Source organism: Podarcis bocagei, assembly GCF_964188305.1.
Source record: "Podarcis bocagei genome assembly, chromosome: 3".
NCBI classification, from domain to species: domain Eukaryota; kingdom Metazoa; phylum Chordata; class Lepidosauria; order Squamata; family Lacertidae; genus Podarcis; species Podarcis bocagei.
The window spans coordinates 68,734,887-68,754,301 of record NC_138127.1 but is presented as its reverse complement, the minus strand read 5'-3'; the positions used below and the strand labels follow the sequence as shown (position 1 = coordinate 68,754,301).

At 39.0% G+C, this 19,415-nt stretch overlaps 1 protein-coding gene across 2 annotated transcripts in view; it reads right to left on the bottom strand.

Moving 5' to 3' along the window:
• Positions 1-19,415, bottom strand: part of CRIM1 (cysteine rich transmembrane BMP regulator 1) — a 143,853-nt gene that overhangs the window by 3,579 nt on the left and 120,859 nt on the right. For both annotated transcript variants that reach the window (XM_081188065.1, XM_081188066.1), the window contains 8 exons: positions 13,793-13,949; positions 10,160-10,281; positions 8,841-9,050; positions 6,916-7,131; positions 5,386-5,607; positions 2,840-3,034; positions 1,601-1,723; positions 564-751 (listed from right to left, as the gene is read on the bottom strand). In XM_081188065.1, coding sequence (XP_081044191.1) covers positions 564-751; positions 1,601-1,723; positions 2,840-3,034; positions 5,386-5,607; positions 6,916-7,131; positions 8,841-9,050; positions 10,160-10,281; positions 13,793-13,949 — 1,433 coding nt within the window. The remainder of the gene's footprint in view (positions 1-563; positions 752-1,600; positions 1,724-2,839; positions 3,035-5,385; positions 5,608-6,915; positions 7,132-8,840; positions 9,051-10,159; positions 10,282-13,792; positions 13,950-19,415) is intronic.

Below are 19,415 nucleotides of genomic sequence, written 5' to 3'. Positions count from 1 at the left end.
ATTCAATAAGTACCTGATGCAGCCTTTGGCCACAAATGAAGGTCTCTCTGCTACCTATGATAAGTAATATTAAGGGCAGAAGGGAAAGCTTTATTTAACAAAGGCTGCAGCTGCATCTCTTTATCTACCAAGGCCCAGGCAAGCGTTGATGTTTCAGACCTTGAACCTACTAGGGGGCATACTCTAGATCAGGCACCCCCAAACTTGGCCCCCCCAGCTGTTTTAGGACTACAACTCCCATCATCCCTAGCTAACAGGACCAGTGGTCAGGGATGATGGGAATTGTAGTCCCCAAACATCTGGAGGGCTGAGTTTGGGGATGCCTGCTCTAGATTTTATTTGAACTAGACCCTATACAATCTGGGGTGTAATCTAAAACATGTTCAAAGGGAACAGCCAGACAGACATTAGTATTTGCCCTCCTGCCTTTTTGGAGCTTTCTGCCATCCCTTTTCAATTTTTGTTCAACTGTCTTAGCCAATTCAAGAAATCATGCTACCTGTTTATACCAAATGCAGTACAAGAAAGATGGTTTAATGCCTAAATATATGAACTCCATTTACCTTTGTTGGTGCTCTGTAGCAGGACACTGGTATCCACTGCTTTTTCTGATTGATAAGTAGAAGTGCTATTATAAGAACGAGAGCTGTCATGATGGGCACTGTCACCCAGGCAAGAGAACTAAGAGATGCCTCTGCACTTGGTTGCGATCCTCTGGTTTCTCTATAATCCCCCTGAAGATGACCCATATCTGAAAGGTGTGAATAAGCATGTTGGTAATGAACAATTAAATAACACCCCTAACAGAGTAGCAGAAAAGCTCCATCATGCCACTATTTTTAAAACCCCAAGACAAAACACCATAACTGCTACCCTGAGTAACAAGAATTCTACTTTACCCTATCAAGTTACCCTGGATATGCATTATCTTACATAATAATATGACATGTAACAACAAAGTGAAAGAGTACTATAAAATTACAGTAGAAATTACAGTAGAATGCATGAAATAGTTCCATGGCACTAAAACATCCTATTGAAGACATGGAAGGGAACTGATTCTGGTAAAATCCATAATGTTCGAATCCAACATACCGTATTTTTCGCCCTATAAGATGCACCCAGATTTTTTTTTGGGGGGGGGATAAAGGAATTGCTTGAAGTTTTTTTTTTTAAAGGCACCAACTACACTGATTACCCCAAAAGAAATAATCCTTGTGTTTATTATCTGCTTTGCCTCAGGTTGTTTTAATCTCATGAAACCACATGAATTTAGAGGCTAGTCCTATTGTCTTATTGCTATAAGACAAATGTGAGATATGAGGTTGATTGGAAAGGCATCTACAATAGGTGATGTGGGTGAATGTAGACTAAACGCACAATGCTTGTATCAATAAGCAGAAACTCCTAAGTAGTTGGATGTAAAAAGAGAAGAAGAAAAAAGAAGAGTAGCATGTCGGTAGATACTGGACTTAGGCTCTGTAGTGAAACCTGGTTCTCTTAATCATAGATTAAAGTTTTTTAAAATACCCCAAAGAGTGCTTATGAGCAAAAAAACCTCCCAAGCAGCCTCTGATTCATGACATGAAATACAATTTACCTCTGTGGATATGAACAATGTCATTTTCACTGTGTGTAGGCCGAACTGGTGCTTCCAGTTCATTATCTCCTCTATGATTTGTCTTCTCAATTGGAATGTTGGTAGGTTCAGGTACATACATTTCTATTAAAAAATGAAAATTGTCAAAGGAACTTATAGCCATTAAGCTTCATCCCTTACATTTTCTGCATCTTAATGTTCTACTCTATCCTGTCCACCTACTGCTTCTATCATGAGGCCAAGTAAAACTAAGAAGTGTTTGAGATACCTTTTGATACTTCATTAATGTTTTTCTTGATATTTTCTGGCACATTTGTTGTTCCTGAACATGACCAAGAAGGCAATTTTTGAGTCATCAAAAATAAAATAATTTAAACAAAGGGCTGTTCTAAGTGTATCACTACTGGAAAAAGGCACAAAACGTAGGCTTATGTGTTCTTCTCTCTTCCTCCAGTACAGCTGCATGGAGGAGATTTGAGAAAGCTGCTTCCTCTTTAACAGGAGCTGTAATTTATTGTTAGATCCAAAAAGGGCAAACTGTGGTTCAACTATAGCTTATTTTCAAACAGTTATGCCTGAGAGGACAAAATGGGTAGGGGAGTGTGTGAACCTATGGCTACCTAATGTTAAATCACAGTTTACTTAACATCTGAAATAGGCCAAATAAAATACTGTAGAACAAGCATAACTTAAAAACTGTGATATAAATAAATAAATAAATAAATAAATAAGGCATTTCTGTTTATTGAAGCATATTTGAATGGCTGAATTATTTGTTCTGAGAGAAAACAAGAAAATATTCATTTGCTGTATTCCAAATCCTGATTCAAGATATATTATATCTGAAACAAAAACAAAATGTTTACTTAATCCTCGGTCTAAATCAGGCATCCCCAACCTTCGGCCCTCCAGATGTTTTGGACTACAATTCCTATCGTCGCTGACCATTGGTCCTGTTAGCTAGGGATCATGGGAGTTGTAGGACAAAACATCTGGAGGGCTGCAGGTTGGGGATGTCTTGTCTAAATGATACCAGTGGTGTCGCCTTATCTTTCTCAATACAGTAGCTAGATTGTAAGATAGTTGCTGGGAAGGTCTCAAAGGAGACAGTTTGGTTACCAGTATGTCTTGCAATCCTAGATTTGCATAGTATTTGCATGTGTAGGTGAAGTGATTATCTATTTTATGCATGTGCAAAATTCCTGATAATCTCTTAACATAAATATGAACGTAATTTACCTGGACACATGGGACAGCAACTTCCTTCCACGTTGATGGGCTCCACACAAGGAAGAGGAGGGCAACTGACTGTGGAGCAAAGGGTTTGACCCTGCAGACAGTAGCAGTGTGTGCAGCTATCAATATCCCAACGCTCTTCATCTGCGTATGTTTTCCCATTAAAGTGACACACTGCCTTCTTTGATGTTGTGTCTTCTGTTGAAATAATATTGCCACAATTGGGAGTTTAGAAAGCCATTTCAGAGTAATTGAAAAAGAGAAACAAGTGATTATAGACCCTGCCTTGGGTCTAGATGATTTGTTGTCCTCAATGCGTGGCAGGTTGACATTCTGCTCTTGGCTGGAAGCATCTGTTTACTGCTAATCAAATAATATATAGCAGGTACTGAAGTTCCGTTAGGAGAAAGGAATCAAATAAATTTTGCAGATCTCCTGAGATCTGAATTGTTCTCTTCAACTTTTCCAGTTAGTGGGAAATTAAAACATTTTTTGTGTTAACATTTTTCAGTTTATAAAATAGATAATGTATCTATTTAATGTGGTGTTGTGACTGGAGTATCAATACTAACCAGCAAAATTAGAGTTAAAACCTTTGCTCAGTTAGTTATGAAGTAATTAGGTTAGTCTCCTTTTTCTGCATTAATTCCTCCTCTGTCAAATGGTAATAACAGTCTGCCTTATACCTGATAAGCAGGTATACCCTGATAAGCAGTGGAAAGACTTAAATGTACTGGAAAAAATTATTAATAGAGTCATTATGCTAAAACCAACACTGGTTTTACTTAAGCTACCTTAAGTAAAATAAGTCCACAGTTCTTATTTCTCTTGGTTTCCAACGAAATTCAAAATAAAAACTATATATTTCTGTGCTTAATGCAACTATTGTTTAATTATATTTTAAAAGTTTCAGAAACTAAAGCAGAGATGCATGAAACTTCTCTAACAAAGCAAACCAAAACCACTCTTATTCTGGGCTGGGGTATTTGGCTTAGGTGATCTTTTGGCATCCCACTAGCTGCTGGGCAGTTTATGTAAGGTTCCCCCCAGTGGGAATGGTATGTTCCGAGGGCAAGAAGTGGGCAATGGATGCCAATATGGTCTCACAGCCATTGTGTGACAGCATTGGACACAATTGCCTTGCCCTTTCCTGCACTGCAGTCACAACCCTAAATTGCTAAAATCAGTGACTTTACATTTTAATTCTAACTTTCCTCCAAGATGCTCGCTGGGGTGCACATGATTCCTTCATTTTATCCTTATATCATGGTTCATACATTTCTGGGTTACTGGATCATTTCTATGATCTTCCCTATTCAGAAATTTCTGAGGAAATATTTCAGTGTCCAGGTTTAGGGGATTACTCTACAGTGAACAACTAGGATGGCATGATTTGGGTATTGACTTCTATGTAGTGTGGGGAGACCCCAGTGGAAGAGGGGTGTGGAAGAAACACAATAACCTGAGGCTTATTACAGATGTGATGGGGTTAAAATATCAGCCAAATGACCCCTAGATATTTTGGACTACAAATGCCATCAGCCTCAGCATGGCCAATGGTCCGAGATGATGGGAGATTTAATTTAAAACTTGTGGATGACACTAGGTTGGGGAAGGCTGTCCTGGAGTCTTGACGTTAAAAAATCCCATCAAGCACCCAGCCACAACCTTCACCTATCTGTTAAAAAATCTGTTCAGAATCTTGGTCTTTTGAATATACACCTGCCATACTGAAGGCATGAAAAACACTGGCTGTTCCCAAGGTTCACTGCTGAGGAAGGCATTTTTATGTGCATCTGGTCTCTCTTCTGCACAGTGATTTTATGCTGTTGACAACAAACGAAAGCCAAATGCATGGTATGGGACCATGGACTGTGCCAGGATGAGTGGGATCAAAAAAAAACACACTGTTTCAATGTGCAGTGCTGCCAAAAATAGGGGTATTTGCATATGTAATTATTTGTATGCTGGGGTGGGGGCAATAGTTATTATAAATTAAATCTGTTTCTAGACAGAAGAGGGCCCTCTTAATAGCTAAAGATGATCTTTTTGCAGCAGATTTTCCTTACTAAATAAAGTTTAAAATAAGAGATTAAAGGATAATGCCACTGCATTAAAAACCAACCAACCAACCAACCAACCAACCAACCAACCAACCACTTTAATGTCTAGATGCACCCTTCAGCTCCACTGGCACCAATGAAATACAGTTTTCGGTTAAGTCAAGTTCCACTGCTTTTAGTGGGAGCAAGGCATGACTCATTATGGCTGGATTCTGGACCGTTGAAAATAAGAACCTATTTTGGCCCAAAATGCAACAACACATTCTCAATCCTTTGAAATACTTTCATGTTAGAAGATGACATACATAAAAATATATCTGCTAATAGTATTAATAAAAATAGTATCACTGTTCTCAGCAGAAACAGCAGGATACACCAGAAATAAGCATAGAAGTCAAAGAAGGTAAAAAGTGAGAAGCCACCATGATATGGAGTAACTGAAAAAGCCCTCCTATCACATTCTTCTTTCCCCTTTTCAGAACTTACCTATACAATAAGGACAACACTGTCCCTTTCTCAAAACAGGTCTGTCACAAGATACTGGAGGGCAAGACTCAGAATAGCAGCTGATTTCACCATCCATGCAAATGCAACTGGTACAAACATTGGGCTTCCAGGATTCAGCAGTCAGGAAAATATCACCATCATCATTTTTGCAGTAGCTGGGCATGCTCTCGTTGCTTGACAAGGAAGGCTGAGCTGGCTCATCTAAAAATATAAGCATGCAAATAAGCAATCAAGACTTGCAAGGCCCTGACTATCCAAACCAGTAGGAGGAGTCATCCTGTTAAATGAATGTCCTCCAGTCCACTCAGGCAAAATCTAGGAAATGACTTTGGTGAGCAATTTAGTTCTCAACAGATGATCTTCTATCTTTCATAGTGTAATTTTTATTTAAAGGCTTATCTGCAGTTTTTTGTGATACAAAGTACATACAAGCCATGAAAGATTTCTGAATTTTGGCAACTTTACCTATCACACAGTTCCCTCATTCTTATATCACTATAGACTTACATCTGGATAAAAAGAGGTACAACTTTGAGATAGCATTATGAGAAAGTACAGCTAGCTGTTAATTTAGTCATGCCCGTCAGGAAGTTGATCCACACATACCTTCCCCGAATACAAAGGCTACACTATTTCTGGGGAATGCTTAATCAACAGTAGTGAGACTCACAAAGCCAAAGGAGCAACTTGGCAGGAACAGAAAACTCATCCGTAATTTTATTTTATTTGTATTTAAAGTTAAAATTTAATTAAAATTAAAACTTTTTTTTTAAAAAAAAGAGGACTTAAGTCTGAAGTGAATTTTTGCTGGATTAAGAAGCCCATCACTGATGCTGTTTACAACACTTTTTCAGGAAAACACATTTTAATACCTGTTTTGATGAGAGAGTTATATATAGTGAGTTGTATCCAATGAAGCTTTCCTGTTCATGCAAGGACTTTTGCTTGCACAATTGCACCTCCCCTCCCACCATGCACCCCCACCACCTACAGCAGGTCAGGGGGTGGGGTGCACAGGGAGGGGGAAGAGAAATTCTGTGGAGCAAGTCAAAGTCCTTGTATGAAGGGGGCGACATTCCTGGATATAATCTAGTATTAGAACTGTGCTTTCAAATAATGAATTGTACAAATATACTAATGAAAATTCAGTTTGTCAGAATGTAGGCTCTAGAACAACCCATAGTAAAAATTCTGCATCACAGTATATGAATGTCTAATTAAGCCAATAACTTTTCAGTAATTCTTGTTAAGAACATCTTGATTTATGACTGAATATCTGCATGCTGGCTCTCATACTTCCTGTTAGCCACAGGTTACGCTATTTGTATCAGAGCTTTCAGCCCTACTAAACACTCTTCTAGCTTCACAGACTTTTGTTCAATAATTGTCAGTTTAGCTTACTTCTTGCACACTTTAACGGGGAATAAGTATCATATTTTAGAACAGCATCCTGCACAGAGAGAACAAACAACTGGGAATGTATACTGAAACCTGGAAGGTAATGCTCACCTGGGCACTGTGGACAACATGAGTCCTGAGTACGGGAGGGGTTCCGACAAAGAAGAGGTGGGCAGACTTCCGTGTCACATAAAACTCGTGCATTATGACATGTGCACTGTGTACAAGTATCAATATTCCACGTATCTCCTTCCAAAAAATACTCTCCTCCTGGAACATAGCAGATGGTTGGACCACTGAGTTCCGGCTTCTGCACAAGGGATTCATCTGAAGGGGGGAAAAGAACCCCAAAACAAAGTAACAGAAAATTAGACTCTGCGGAATTCAAGCAACACATTAAGTTTTGCAACAATAGATTTATGAACTTGTTTATGCATAGATAACATGTAAAAAAAAATATAGTACAACATTATTATGTTAAAAACCCAGTTTCTTGTATTTCATCAGCAGTGCGATTGAGTGACAGTATTTTTCCGCATGCTATCGCATATGTGCCAGAGCCAAGGAAATTTAAACTAACTACAAATCACCAGTAATGAATATTCCATATAAATAAATGTAAAATGAGGCACAGAATGTTACCATGGCTACCAGTCTCACAACAACTTTAGAATACCAATAACATAGCTGTCCTCGGTCCTTTTTCCTTACACAACTGACCTTCGAAGTTTGAGAGAATTATTAGCAATATATCAAGATCAAAACAGTAAATGACTATTAAGAAAATGTGTTTTTTAGATCATGTTTCTGGACAAATGCCCATCCAAAGTAGCTTAGGGGCAAAACAAAAGATCAAAACCAGGGCTAAATTTAAAACATACAAATCAATCCTTGACAGAAAAATCGACTGAGCTTTCTCACACCATCTCCCCCTTTCCCTGGGTCAAGCGTTTCAATACTGTACTGCACAAGACTTTTATATGCAAGGAGGGAAATAGGAGATTCCTTACTTACTTCTGATTTCTGAGTCAGGTCACACGGAATAACCATGTTTCCTAGAAAGCCTAACCCTCTCATCTCCAGTGATCTACTTTTGTCCATAATTTTTCATGCTAGTTTTTCCCTTTCACTATAAAACCACAGTGGGCAGCAACTAGACTCTTGCATGCTACTTATAACCTTGAAACAGAGCACAGAAAACTTGCTAAACCCAACACTTTAAAATTTCCCCCCATAATGCTTAATGTGCTTTTGGCACACCTGATAGCTGCTTGCAAGGTATACATGTGAAAATGAACACAGCGTGAAAATGAAATATACAGATTAGTATTCAAGCCCTGACCTAAATTCTGGGCTTGAATACAAATTTGTATTCCAGTGCTCCAATGGTCAAGTATAATGAGAGTTGCAGTTAGCCATCACTGCTTTAGGCACAGGCTAATACATACACACAGCGATTCAGATTCTGTTATGATTCAAGAAAAAGCAATAGTTTGTAGTGATGTTTGGGTTAGTTTCCTTGCCACATCAGGGTGAACTCTGTGCATAGAGTATGAAATAGGTGAACATATGCAGTAAGAAAAAATACTAACTCAACTAATAAATTGGATTCAAAAGTCACTGACAGGTTGGCAGCATCTGGGACAGAATTTGAGAAATATTATGCTGTCTGCCTCACAGTAAGTGCATCTAAAATTTAGAGAATTCTACTCCCCTCCCCCTTTATTGGAAATAAAAACTGCTAAATGCTGAAGTACACCTCCTTCCTTCTGCTCTCAAGACTTTATTTGTCTGCATTAAATAAAAATGCTAACAGTACTCAGAAAAAATACTAGGCAATATATTTTATGGCTAAAACTGAACATTTGTGATATATAAACTTAGTGTCAATTGTTAAGTTACAAAGGTCAAGGCAGAATTATATGGAGACAAAATACTTTGTCTTTACTGTTCAATTTTCCTCCAAAAGGAGAAAAAGAGATGCAGATAGAAAGCAAGGTGTGCTTTATAGCCCAATAGGGAACACAAAATGGTACCTGGACATGATGGGCAACATTGCCCTGGATGTATGGTGGGGTTGCCACAGTTTGGTACAGAGCAGGTGATCAAAGCACACATCTCCCGTCCATTATGACAGTAGCATTCACGGCAGCCATCATGCCAACTTTCTTCATTTTCATGACGGTGCCCATCCACTGACAAGCAAGAACCTGCCTCCGCTGGTGGCATTACAGAAGCTGGTATCTCTGTATGAGTTTGTTTTTTTAAAAAAAACAACAACCAGTGCATCAATAGGATGGTAATAACAACCAACAGCTAAATCTTCTCTTGTATTTGTTGTAGCAACTTAGTAAAATGTTCAGACTGAGAGGCTATGTATAGCATAGATTTCTAATATGCTTCCAACAGCAGAATGCTGAAGGGCACACATACAGAGCATTTAATAGTTAATGGGAACAAACTCAAAGAACTAGAAAGAGATCTGTAGGTTTATTTTTTCAAAAGTTGGTAACAGAAGAATATTCAAACACTGCATTCATGAAGTAGTATTCTCCTGGATGTATCCACCAAAAGCTGGCTCTGTGAAGGACAATACTATCTTTTAGAATGCATGGGAGAGCGATCTAACTGAAGATTGTGAACATTTCCCAACTATTTTGGGTATTGAAGTCTGGAGAACAGTTACTCATTGCCTCCTCTCCTTCTGTTTAACATCTACCTAGCCAACAGCTGCCCAGAGTGGCTGGGGAAACCCAGCCAGATGGGTGGGAAAGAAAGAAAGAAAGAAAGAAAGAAAGAAATATATTTTAGTAGTAGTAGGCTAGGTATTACAGGGTTGTAGGGCCACTAAGGACCAATATCCTGGTCCTGATACTTTCCTTGAGTGATGCTCACATCACAAGGGCTTCCGTGGTCAGTTCAAGAGAAATGAAGATCCATGTGTCCATTCCTCTGAATGCCAATTAGATCTTTCCAGGGAAACACATGCACTTAAGAGCTCTATATCTACATAGATGCTCTGGATAAGGGTGCATAATGGATCCATTACAAATAATTGGCCATTTTTCAAATAACTGACACCTATAATGTACAGTGATCTTTTAACTGTAGGTTAAAAAAACACTTTTTAAGAATATGATACTATACAGAGGTTTTTTTTAGATTGAATAAAATAAGCAAAAATTCAATCTGCTTGTTCAACTTTTCATTTTCAAATTCCTATTAATTATCATCATCATCATTATTATAGTTGGGGTTAGATGGGACTCACTTTCAAGACACATTACTGTAATATACATTTCCCTTAATATCAAAATGGGTTGGAAAGAAACAGCTCTGAAGAAGTTGAGTCTACCTGTACATTTGCAGACAAGGCATCCTTGATTGTTTTGCTGGTAGCCCATTGGACAAATCTTACCACATGAAAGTTCTGGGCATTTTTTACAGCGGCAAATTTCACAACCATGTTTGTTCTTCCTACACGATTTAAAAAGATATATACTTTGATTAGTTATACTTTAAAAAGCAGTCTAAACATTTGTAATTACTGCAATTCCCCCCCCCCCCAATGACAAATGTTGAAAGTTATTTTATTATAATTCTGTTCTCAAAGGGAGTGAAACAAAAAGAGGAAAAAAACGTTGTAAAAGAAATTTAACCCTTTTGTTTGTATTGTGAGATGGCTTGCAGCAAGGTCCTGTTTAGGAACTACTGTTTTGGTGTGCATATAAAAACACCTATAAATTACAGAACATTATGAACTCTTCTCCATCTCATAGGCAAAGAAACAGAACAAAACTGGACAACAATTGTGTAAACAAGATTACAAGTTTTTGATTACTTGCAATCTTTTATAACTTTTAAAGAAAACGGCAGCTTCCCCCACCTCAGGACTGAAACTATGGTGGCGGTAACCCTTCTCCTATGGAGCAGGAGTGTGGAACACTTTTGACTTGGCGGGTCAGATATCCTGTGACCACTGGCCAAACATGATGTCACAGAGACATCAGGTGACTGATAGGTGGTCGCTCCCACCCCCGTGGGGGAAAGGGTTGTGCTTCACCATTGCAGTGCCTGTCGGGATGTGATGCTAAAGCAGCATCCAGCAGGACTGAACTGTCTGCTCATCAGACCTTCCTGCTCAATACAGGAATCTCATTCCCTAGTGCATTCCCCAGGGAATAAGCTGGCAAAATAACACCCAGAACAGAACCCTCTGTTCTAGCTGACGAGTGATGGTTAAATTCTGCTGGCTGAAGGGGCTGGTTTCGCTAACACATTCCCCACAGGATGGGGTTGTCAGCTGATGGACAGGTGACCGTGGTTTGGGGGATATGGCCTCACAAGCTACCGTAACCTGGACTTCCAGGTGGGCCAAGATTGTCCTGTGTGCCAGAAATTCCATATTCCTGCTGTAGTGTTTTCACAACAAAAACTGACCACCCCACTTCAAAAGGTGTTTTCTTTCTTTCTAGGGCAAAAAAGCACCTGTGTGGGATTCTCTGTATGGGATTTTAGCTGGGAAAATGACATCAAGAAAAGTTTATAGCTCATTCCCCTGCAAACTCTGAGTAGACCTACTGAAATTAATGGACCTAAGTTAAGTCATGCACATTAATTTTAATGGGTCTATGTTGAGTAAAACTTAAGCTGAATATCACCTTCTACTTACATTTGGGCTCACTGCAACTTTTTTAAAAAAATACTTGAGGAGGTACAAAATCCATGCATGCATGTTTAAAATTTACTTGGGCCCTAAGATCATGATTTTAAAAACATTTACTATGGAGCGACACAAAGTGGAACATACTTTGGAGTACAAGGATTGCACTGTAAATTTATAAAAGGATCTAACACTATGAGAAATCAGAAAGGAAAGATGCACATGAATACCAGAATCAACATTTTAGAAAGGTCTGGCATATCTATCTCGTAAGCTTACCCAAAACCTTAAAAGAACCATTACCACTTAGGCCAACCTTGTGCTCAGAAACTCAGTTGGCTGGACCTCTGGGAGAACAGCTACAATTCCATATTGGAATTGACAACACTTAGAAGTGTGTGCTGACACTAGCAGCAGCCACAGAAACTTATAGGTAACTTAAGAAAGATATGTCTTTTCCTATGTCATTTTTTAATAGAGCTCGGCACAGCTACTCCTGTTCATAGAATTGTAGAGTTGGGAGGGACCCTGAGGACCATCTAGTCCCAATCCCCTTTAATGCAGGAATATGCAGCTGGTCCATATGGGGATCAAAGCTGCAACCTTGGCATCATTAGCACCACCAGGCTATCCAGGCTATCTCAGAACAGAACAGAACAGAGAAAAAGTAATTCTTGTCTAAACTATTACAATTTCAGTAAGATTTTGGCTGTGGCCTTGTCTTCTTTCTAAGTTCAGAAGAAGAAACTAAGAAACTCATTTCATGTAGGAATATGCAAGATGCATCAGTCTTTATTCAAAAGTACAAGTGCAGACATCATCTTATCCACCAGATGGGGCACCAGTACAGAGTCTGACCCAATGGTTAAATTTCACCAGCTTCTCTAGACACAAATGGAAAAGAGAACTAGAGCTGGGTCTCATCTATTTATTGATGACACAGCACTCCAAATCACTGGCTTACCTCTCCCAGTGGTTTCATGCGTATATTGAATAATACAGGGGAACAAGATGGAACCACGTGGAAACACCACAGACCAGCAGCGAAACAACTAAAAGTAGTTCCACAGTACTTTTGGTTTGTCCCTCTGGGAAGGACCAGGAGCCACTGCAGCAAAGAGCATCCAAGTCCTATCCCAACCAGGCAACCTGGAAACTTATAATAGTGATGGTAGTGAAAGCTGAAGAGAAGTCCAGCAGAACCAACAGCCTACCCCCCCACTGGCCAGTTCCTCATCACTATACAAAACAAGGTGATAATGACTTCTCTCCATCCTGAAACTGAACTTGAGGCTGGACTGAATTAATTTAGATAATTTCTAACATCCAGGAATCCCTTGAATTGAGCTGCGACCACATGCACCAAGCACCTTGCCTCAAAAGAGATTATGGGAGACTGTCTGTAAGTTGTCCAAAATGTTGTGACTTAGAAATAGTTTCTTCAACAAAGTTTTACAACAGCCTTGTTGTAGATTGTGGAGCTATATTCTCCATCAGTCTAAGGAGGCACTGACCACTACCTTTATGTAATCGCCTCTGGCTGCCTTAAAGGCAAGGGCCAAGCACTCAGGTGCTTGGCATCACAGTTCCAAGAATCCTGCTTATCTGCTCAGGCAGTACAAATTGGGATCACAAATTTATTGGAGTCACACTTAAGGATGAGATTTGGTAGCTTGTAAGTGCCCAGCTAGGTCCCATCTTGGGGAGAGGGGATCTGGCCATAATAATCCATGATCCATCAAGGCTGGAATATCGTAAAGCAGGGGTAAAGAATCTTTTTCAGTCACAGCATGACATTCCCTCGCGGACAAACGTCCAGGGGCCACATTCCATGGGTGAGCATAGTCAAAACAGGTGGACATACCCACCACTAGGCTGATGGATGAGATAAAAGTGCTCAGTGAAGACCAAATATCATTAAGAAGGGGTATTGGGGTACTTTGCTAAGCAGAATTTGGCAGAAGTTTTTCTTTTGGCTAAATTCACACAAACTATTTCTCCTGATGACGCTTCAGTAGTGCTCCTCAAACAACTGTTCAGTAATCCACACATCAATTTCAGCTGACCACAGGAGGTGGGATAGTAAGAAAATACTTCTCTTTTCTCTTTTTATAGTATCATTTTTTGCCATTTCTAGGTAATCAAAAGCATTTGTAAATGTATATACATTCAAAGCTATCCATGTTGATATGTACTTCTGAGTCTATTACATACTCTGCTTGCTACATGTTTTCCTATAATACATAGAACAATGTTAGTGGGCTCTACACAGTATTATTTGTTTATGGATTGTGATAAGTATGTTTTAAAAGTAAGAATACGTACAAGTATCCAAATGGACAGTACTTGTCACATACTATGGGTTTGCATTTCTTAGGTCGTGGGCGGCACTGGCAGGTCTTACAGTTGTGGACGTCAGTCTGGAAGCCAAAGGCACAATCCAAGGAACAATCTGACATGAGGTCAGTACACAGCTCTTCTCCTGTGAAGAACACATGAAACTTAGCAAAAACCGCTAATAGTTATTCGTATCAGAAATGCAGGCACATGAAGATTACTCTCCCCCCACCCCCGCAACACACCTCACAGAGTATGGTATCTTGGAATAGGTCATGGCAGCCTGGCTGGAACCATGAGCAAGAACATTTCATTTTGATGCAGTTCACATTTGTGTAGACTACTAGTTAGGCAAATGTTTAAGAAAGCACAGGAGGGAGACAACAGAACTAGTTGCAAAATGAATTTGCCTTTTCTGGAAGCAATAGATGAAGACAGTAGTTGTAGTCCAAAGACAACATTTAATCATAACGGACCTCTCTATTCAGTTAAGAGTCCCCGTCCCCCAATATCTTCTCTACTGCAGCTTCCACGCATAAATTGCAAACTGCAGTTTAAAAATCATGCTGCCTCCTCAGAACTGGAATCTGTTGCAAAAGACCACTAAATAAAAGCTTTGGGTACATGGGTTTTCCCCTAAACTACATAGAAATTGCTTCCCTAGACTGCAAGTAGGGAACTTGCCTACATATACACCAATTAAACTAATTATGTTAATGGTTAAATCAGTAGGAGTTTCATGTAATGCATTCAGAATTAGGCATCAGAGCCTTGCAATTCTGAAAGGGCTACAGAATCCTCAAACCAAAGAAGTCTCTCATTTACAGATTTTCAAACCACTTGCCATTGAAATTTACATAAAATCATCATATTTTTGTCTAGAATATATCCACAGGATTCGGAATAATACTAATAAGTGAGACCATTAGTACTTACCTGTGAAGTGTTATTTTTCATGCATATCATGAAATCAGGTGGGATGTGAGCTCCACCAAGTGGTTGAAGGCAGAAATTGCTGCTCAATTTGAAGAGGCTTCTGGTGCTTTGTTGTACACACAGCCAATTGTACGCAGATAAGCCATGTATACAAGAAGCAAGAAGCAAACAGCAAACACAAAAAGGCAAACATGCAACAGTCTCTGCCTAGAGAAAACTGGAATGTGGGAAAAACTGGCAAGTTTCAGAAATTTTAACAGAAGGAGTTAGGCAGCCAGTATAATCACAATAGGGTGATGTCCTGGTATCATGTTATATGTATGAAAAAGAACCTCCACAGGTAAGTACCAATGGTAACTTTTCTCTTGTGTATCATGAAATCATGTGGGCCATACCCAAGCTGACCCATGTAGGGTTGGACATTAATGAAAGGCTGGCTACCTGTTAGGGACAGCATGTTGTAGGACACACTTCCCCAAAGCTGTCTCAGCTGCAGCAAAGAAGTCCACCTTATTTTATTTATTAGATTTATATACCACCCTTCATCAAAAGATTTCCGGGCGGTTCACAATGTATAGTGCTTGATACATGCATTGGGGTTAGCCCAAATGGCTGCAGTACGGTGCAGGAGCATATAAAGAGAATACTGCCCCTCTTTCAGGGATCCTTAAGAGACCAGAGATGGATGGAAGCAAATTCCAGCTGTAGAACTTTGCAGCACCCAGCAGCCCAATGTTATGGACCACCACCTATCTCAGTACTTTAGAATATCACCTCCCACTGGTGGCAGGGTTGTGTCAGAACTGATTTTTTTTGTATTTGAACTGAGAGGAGGAAGAGAACATGCTCTGGAATTGCTGTTGCCCTCTACTTGGAGTTGTTGCCTATCCCAGAAGAGGTGAGAGGACCAGACATATTTTCCTCTGAATGGACAAAAGGACTGAAGCAGTTGGTATGGGTGGTAGAACCAGTGAAAAGGACAGTGATCTTCTAATTTCTTGGCCAAATGCATAGACTTCGTCTTGTCTTTAGACTATACCAAGTCTGTGCAAATAAACAAGAAAAATGTTGAAGGAAAGAAAAAGTGGTAGGTGGCTAGACCAAGGGAGAAACAAGAACTCAGATTAACCACCAAGGAGAGCAACTTTACTGAAAAGAAGCTAGGCAGACCCAAAAGGTTGAATACACTCATACCTACTCCAGAAAATTAGATACAAAAAAGCTTCTTCAAATTGAACAGATATTCCTTCAACCACTAGGGGGAGCTCACATGATATGTACAAGCAAACAGATGCAAACAGTTTTGAGTGACTAATAATGTACTACTGAAAACTTTCACTTTTACCTTACTTTTTAATAGAAACTTAAATAATACGCAATTATTTTACAGCTACTAAGGTTGCAATCCTAGGTCCACTACCTTGGAGCAAGTCCCACTGAATACAAGAGGTCTTACTTTTGAGTAAATAGTATTGCACTGTAAGGCATAAAGGAGTGATCCACAATATAAGGAAATGCAAGGCAAAGGCAACAGAAAAGGAAGTCACGAGGTGAAAATGAACTGATAATAAAAATGGGGTGTACCTGAGAATGGATGAAACAATGGATCAAACCATTATGACAAAATAAAATACTGAGAAACTTTCGTAATAGGGTAGTAACTGCATAGTTCAAAAGGATTCTAAACGTCAATGTTGTTAATCTAATACAGTAGAGTACAGTAAGGATACACTCTGATCTCCTGAATAGAAGAACTAATTTTCTGAGTGAGATCAGTGATAATCCAGCACCAGTCAGATGCCACTGAGTTAACAACCCTCTTTTTCCAGAGTATGGTAATCAAAGGTACAAGACATCTGAAAATGAAAATGCCATTTTTAACTATCATTATAGTAATTGATTGATGATTTTTCTAATCCTTTTTTAAAAGAATACACATGAGCTTATGTCCATCACCATATCTTATGGCAATGAATTCACTAAGGCCAAGGATATATTGCATCAAAAATACGATAAGTATCTTGAAAAGTAAGCACAGTAACAACATGTATGATATATAATCCATTAATACAGATGTCACAAAGAAAACAGTGCAGCTTTTCCAAAGTACTATGCAACACCTGACATGCAAAACCTCCAACAACATTAATGGCAAATTATGTTCCAATAACATTAAAGTCAAATTAAGATCCTTCAGACCACTTCTTCCAAATACAGTTTATAACTATGTGTGGATGTATATCTTGCAAGTTAGTATAAATTCACATATATTCATAATACAGCATTGTTACGCATTACAGCAGAGGCAAAATCTCCTTCCCAAATTGCTCTTGGTAATTTGGATGTGTGGTAATAAAAAATATTTTTACCAAATACATAATGTGGGATTAGCCATTTGTGCCTGCACACAGATTCTTCATACACAGTGAAAATCCTGGACCACTTACTTCAAAGACTGTCTATTGAAGCTTGGGACCCAAGAGAAAGAGGAGGCTTCCTTCAACTCCACAGGCAGCTAGTGGCCTCCATTGCTTTTGGAAACCAAGAAAGTGATGGAAAAAAGTTTCACGTTCCACCTAGCCTGGAGGAAATGGAATGGGTCTTTTCAAGTGCTCAGGCAAGACAAGGAAAAGTCATTCAAAACTCAGCAAAGAGATTTAGGAATGTAAGAACAGTATCCTGTGTTTTTTGTTGGTTGCAACTGTACTGCCATATTCCTAGTGTATTTCTGGAGCACTTATATATATATATATATATAAAATAAGTCAATGATCTGAGAGAAACATACTCAATTCTCCTCATGTTTTGCACAGCATCTGCTGAATCAAGTAAGTTCTTGGTCAGAATTGTTTTCCCAAAATGGTGCTACTTTTCAAACTTTGAGAAACATATATGAGGTATCCCCTTCCTCTTTTTAGATGGGTACTTTTATTATAGAGGGCACTTTGTTAACTAACTTCTGATGCATTACATAGTTTTTGCCGGTTTTAAAACTACAGTGTTTTATATTTGCATAGTTTATTGTTACTGGGTTGGATCCAAAGAAAAGTCTACAGAAGGCGACTCCTAAAAATATATTATAATTTAGTAAAATATAAGTCATAATTATAAATATTTAAAATAAATAAATAAATAATTACTTTCCTGCCCCCTCCTTTCCCTGGCAACTCACTGAAAAGCCTGTTCAAAAGGCGGGGGGGGGCAGGCTGTGGCTGTGGCTGAAGAAGTGGGCCGCAGCATGGGAAGTTAAAGGGAATCCCCCAGATTGGGCAGAGGCAACTTCCACAAGTGAACCGCTCACACTATTCAGTAGGACCCTCCAACCTGCAGGAGCAGTTTTTCACAGGCTTGCCTGGGGGAGAAGAGGAATGGTAAAATCAGCACCTGGCAGCCCCCTTCTGTGGGCTTTTCCAGATCTACCCCATTATATTTTGTGCCAACTGCTTTAGGACTGCATAGCTTCTACATTGCTTTAGGCCTGAATTGGATATTTCATCCTAGGCCAAAAGGCCAGGTATAAATTAAGTAACTTATTTTTTTCTATTTTGCCTCATTTTTTATTTGACTTTCTTCTGGTTAAATTCTTTTACCACATTCTATCTCCCCTCCTTTCTTCTTGATCTTTCCTATTCTTTTTCAAAAGATGGCCAGGCAAAACAGTAAAGAAAGAGAATTCCACACTTAGTGGAAACTAATACAACTTGACTAAAAGCTGATGAATACAAATAGCAATCCACTTATTAGGTATTATTTATGAAAGCAAGCAGAACGTTGAGCTACTTGTTCTTAAAACTCACCCAACAAGAGACGCTGCTTTTCTTACTCCCATTTTCTTCCCTTTTACCACACATGTAAAAGGGAAGCCCATCTTGTATGTTGTACCATGTTACTTGGGGACAGAAAAAATAGTAGGTACAAACTCAGTTCAGAGGGAATAGGCACATGCTGCTGCTACACTGTTAAAGCTAAGTAGGTCTCAGCCTAATAACTGATTGTTAAGGGAGATAACCTGGAGATTCCATGTAAACCATTCTAAACTTCTCAGAGTGTGCAATATAAACAAGCAAGCAAACAAGCAAGGTTTGGCAACAACCTGAATATGTTATCTTCAGTTTGTGCTCTCAGCAAAGTGCCGCCTACTACTACCTTAGAAGGCCTATCAAAAATTGAAACAACACCTCCTCTTTGGAAACTTAAGATCCAAAACCCCATTGCATATGAATTTGTGAAAGCTGACAACCTGATAGTCAATTCAAATGTACAGAAGAAACATGAGAACACTGCAAGTTCACAGATATGTTAGTTTTTAGAATTTTCAAACTATGGTTTGTATGAAAATATTGGTAAGACAGAAAATGATGGTCACAACTTGTGTTGTACAAAATAGTAATGAGTAGCTACAGCAATAACCACATGTGATTTTAAAAGCTATGAACATGTATAGAAAACCAGCTTATTATATCCTTAAATGTACCTTGTTTACTATATGTTCACAACCGTAAGGTGAATCACAGAATCATCATAGAATTGTGGAGTTGGAAGGGACCTTGCAATGGAAATCTCAATGAAAGCATACATGACAGGTAGCCATTCAACCTTTGCTTAAAAACCTCCAAGGAAGAAGAGTCCACCACCTTCCAAGGGAGACTATTCCACTCTTGAGCAGCTCTTGCTG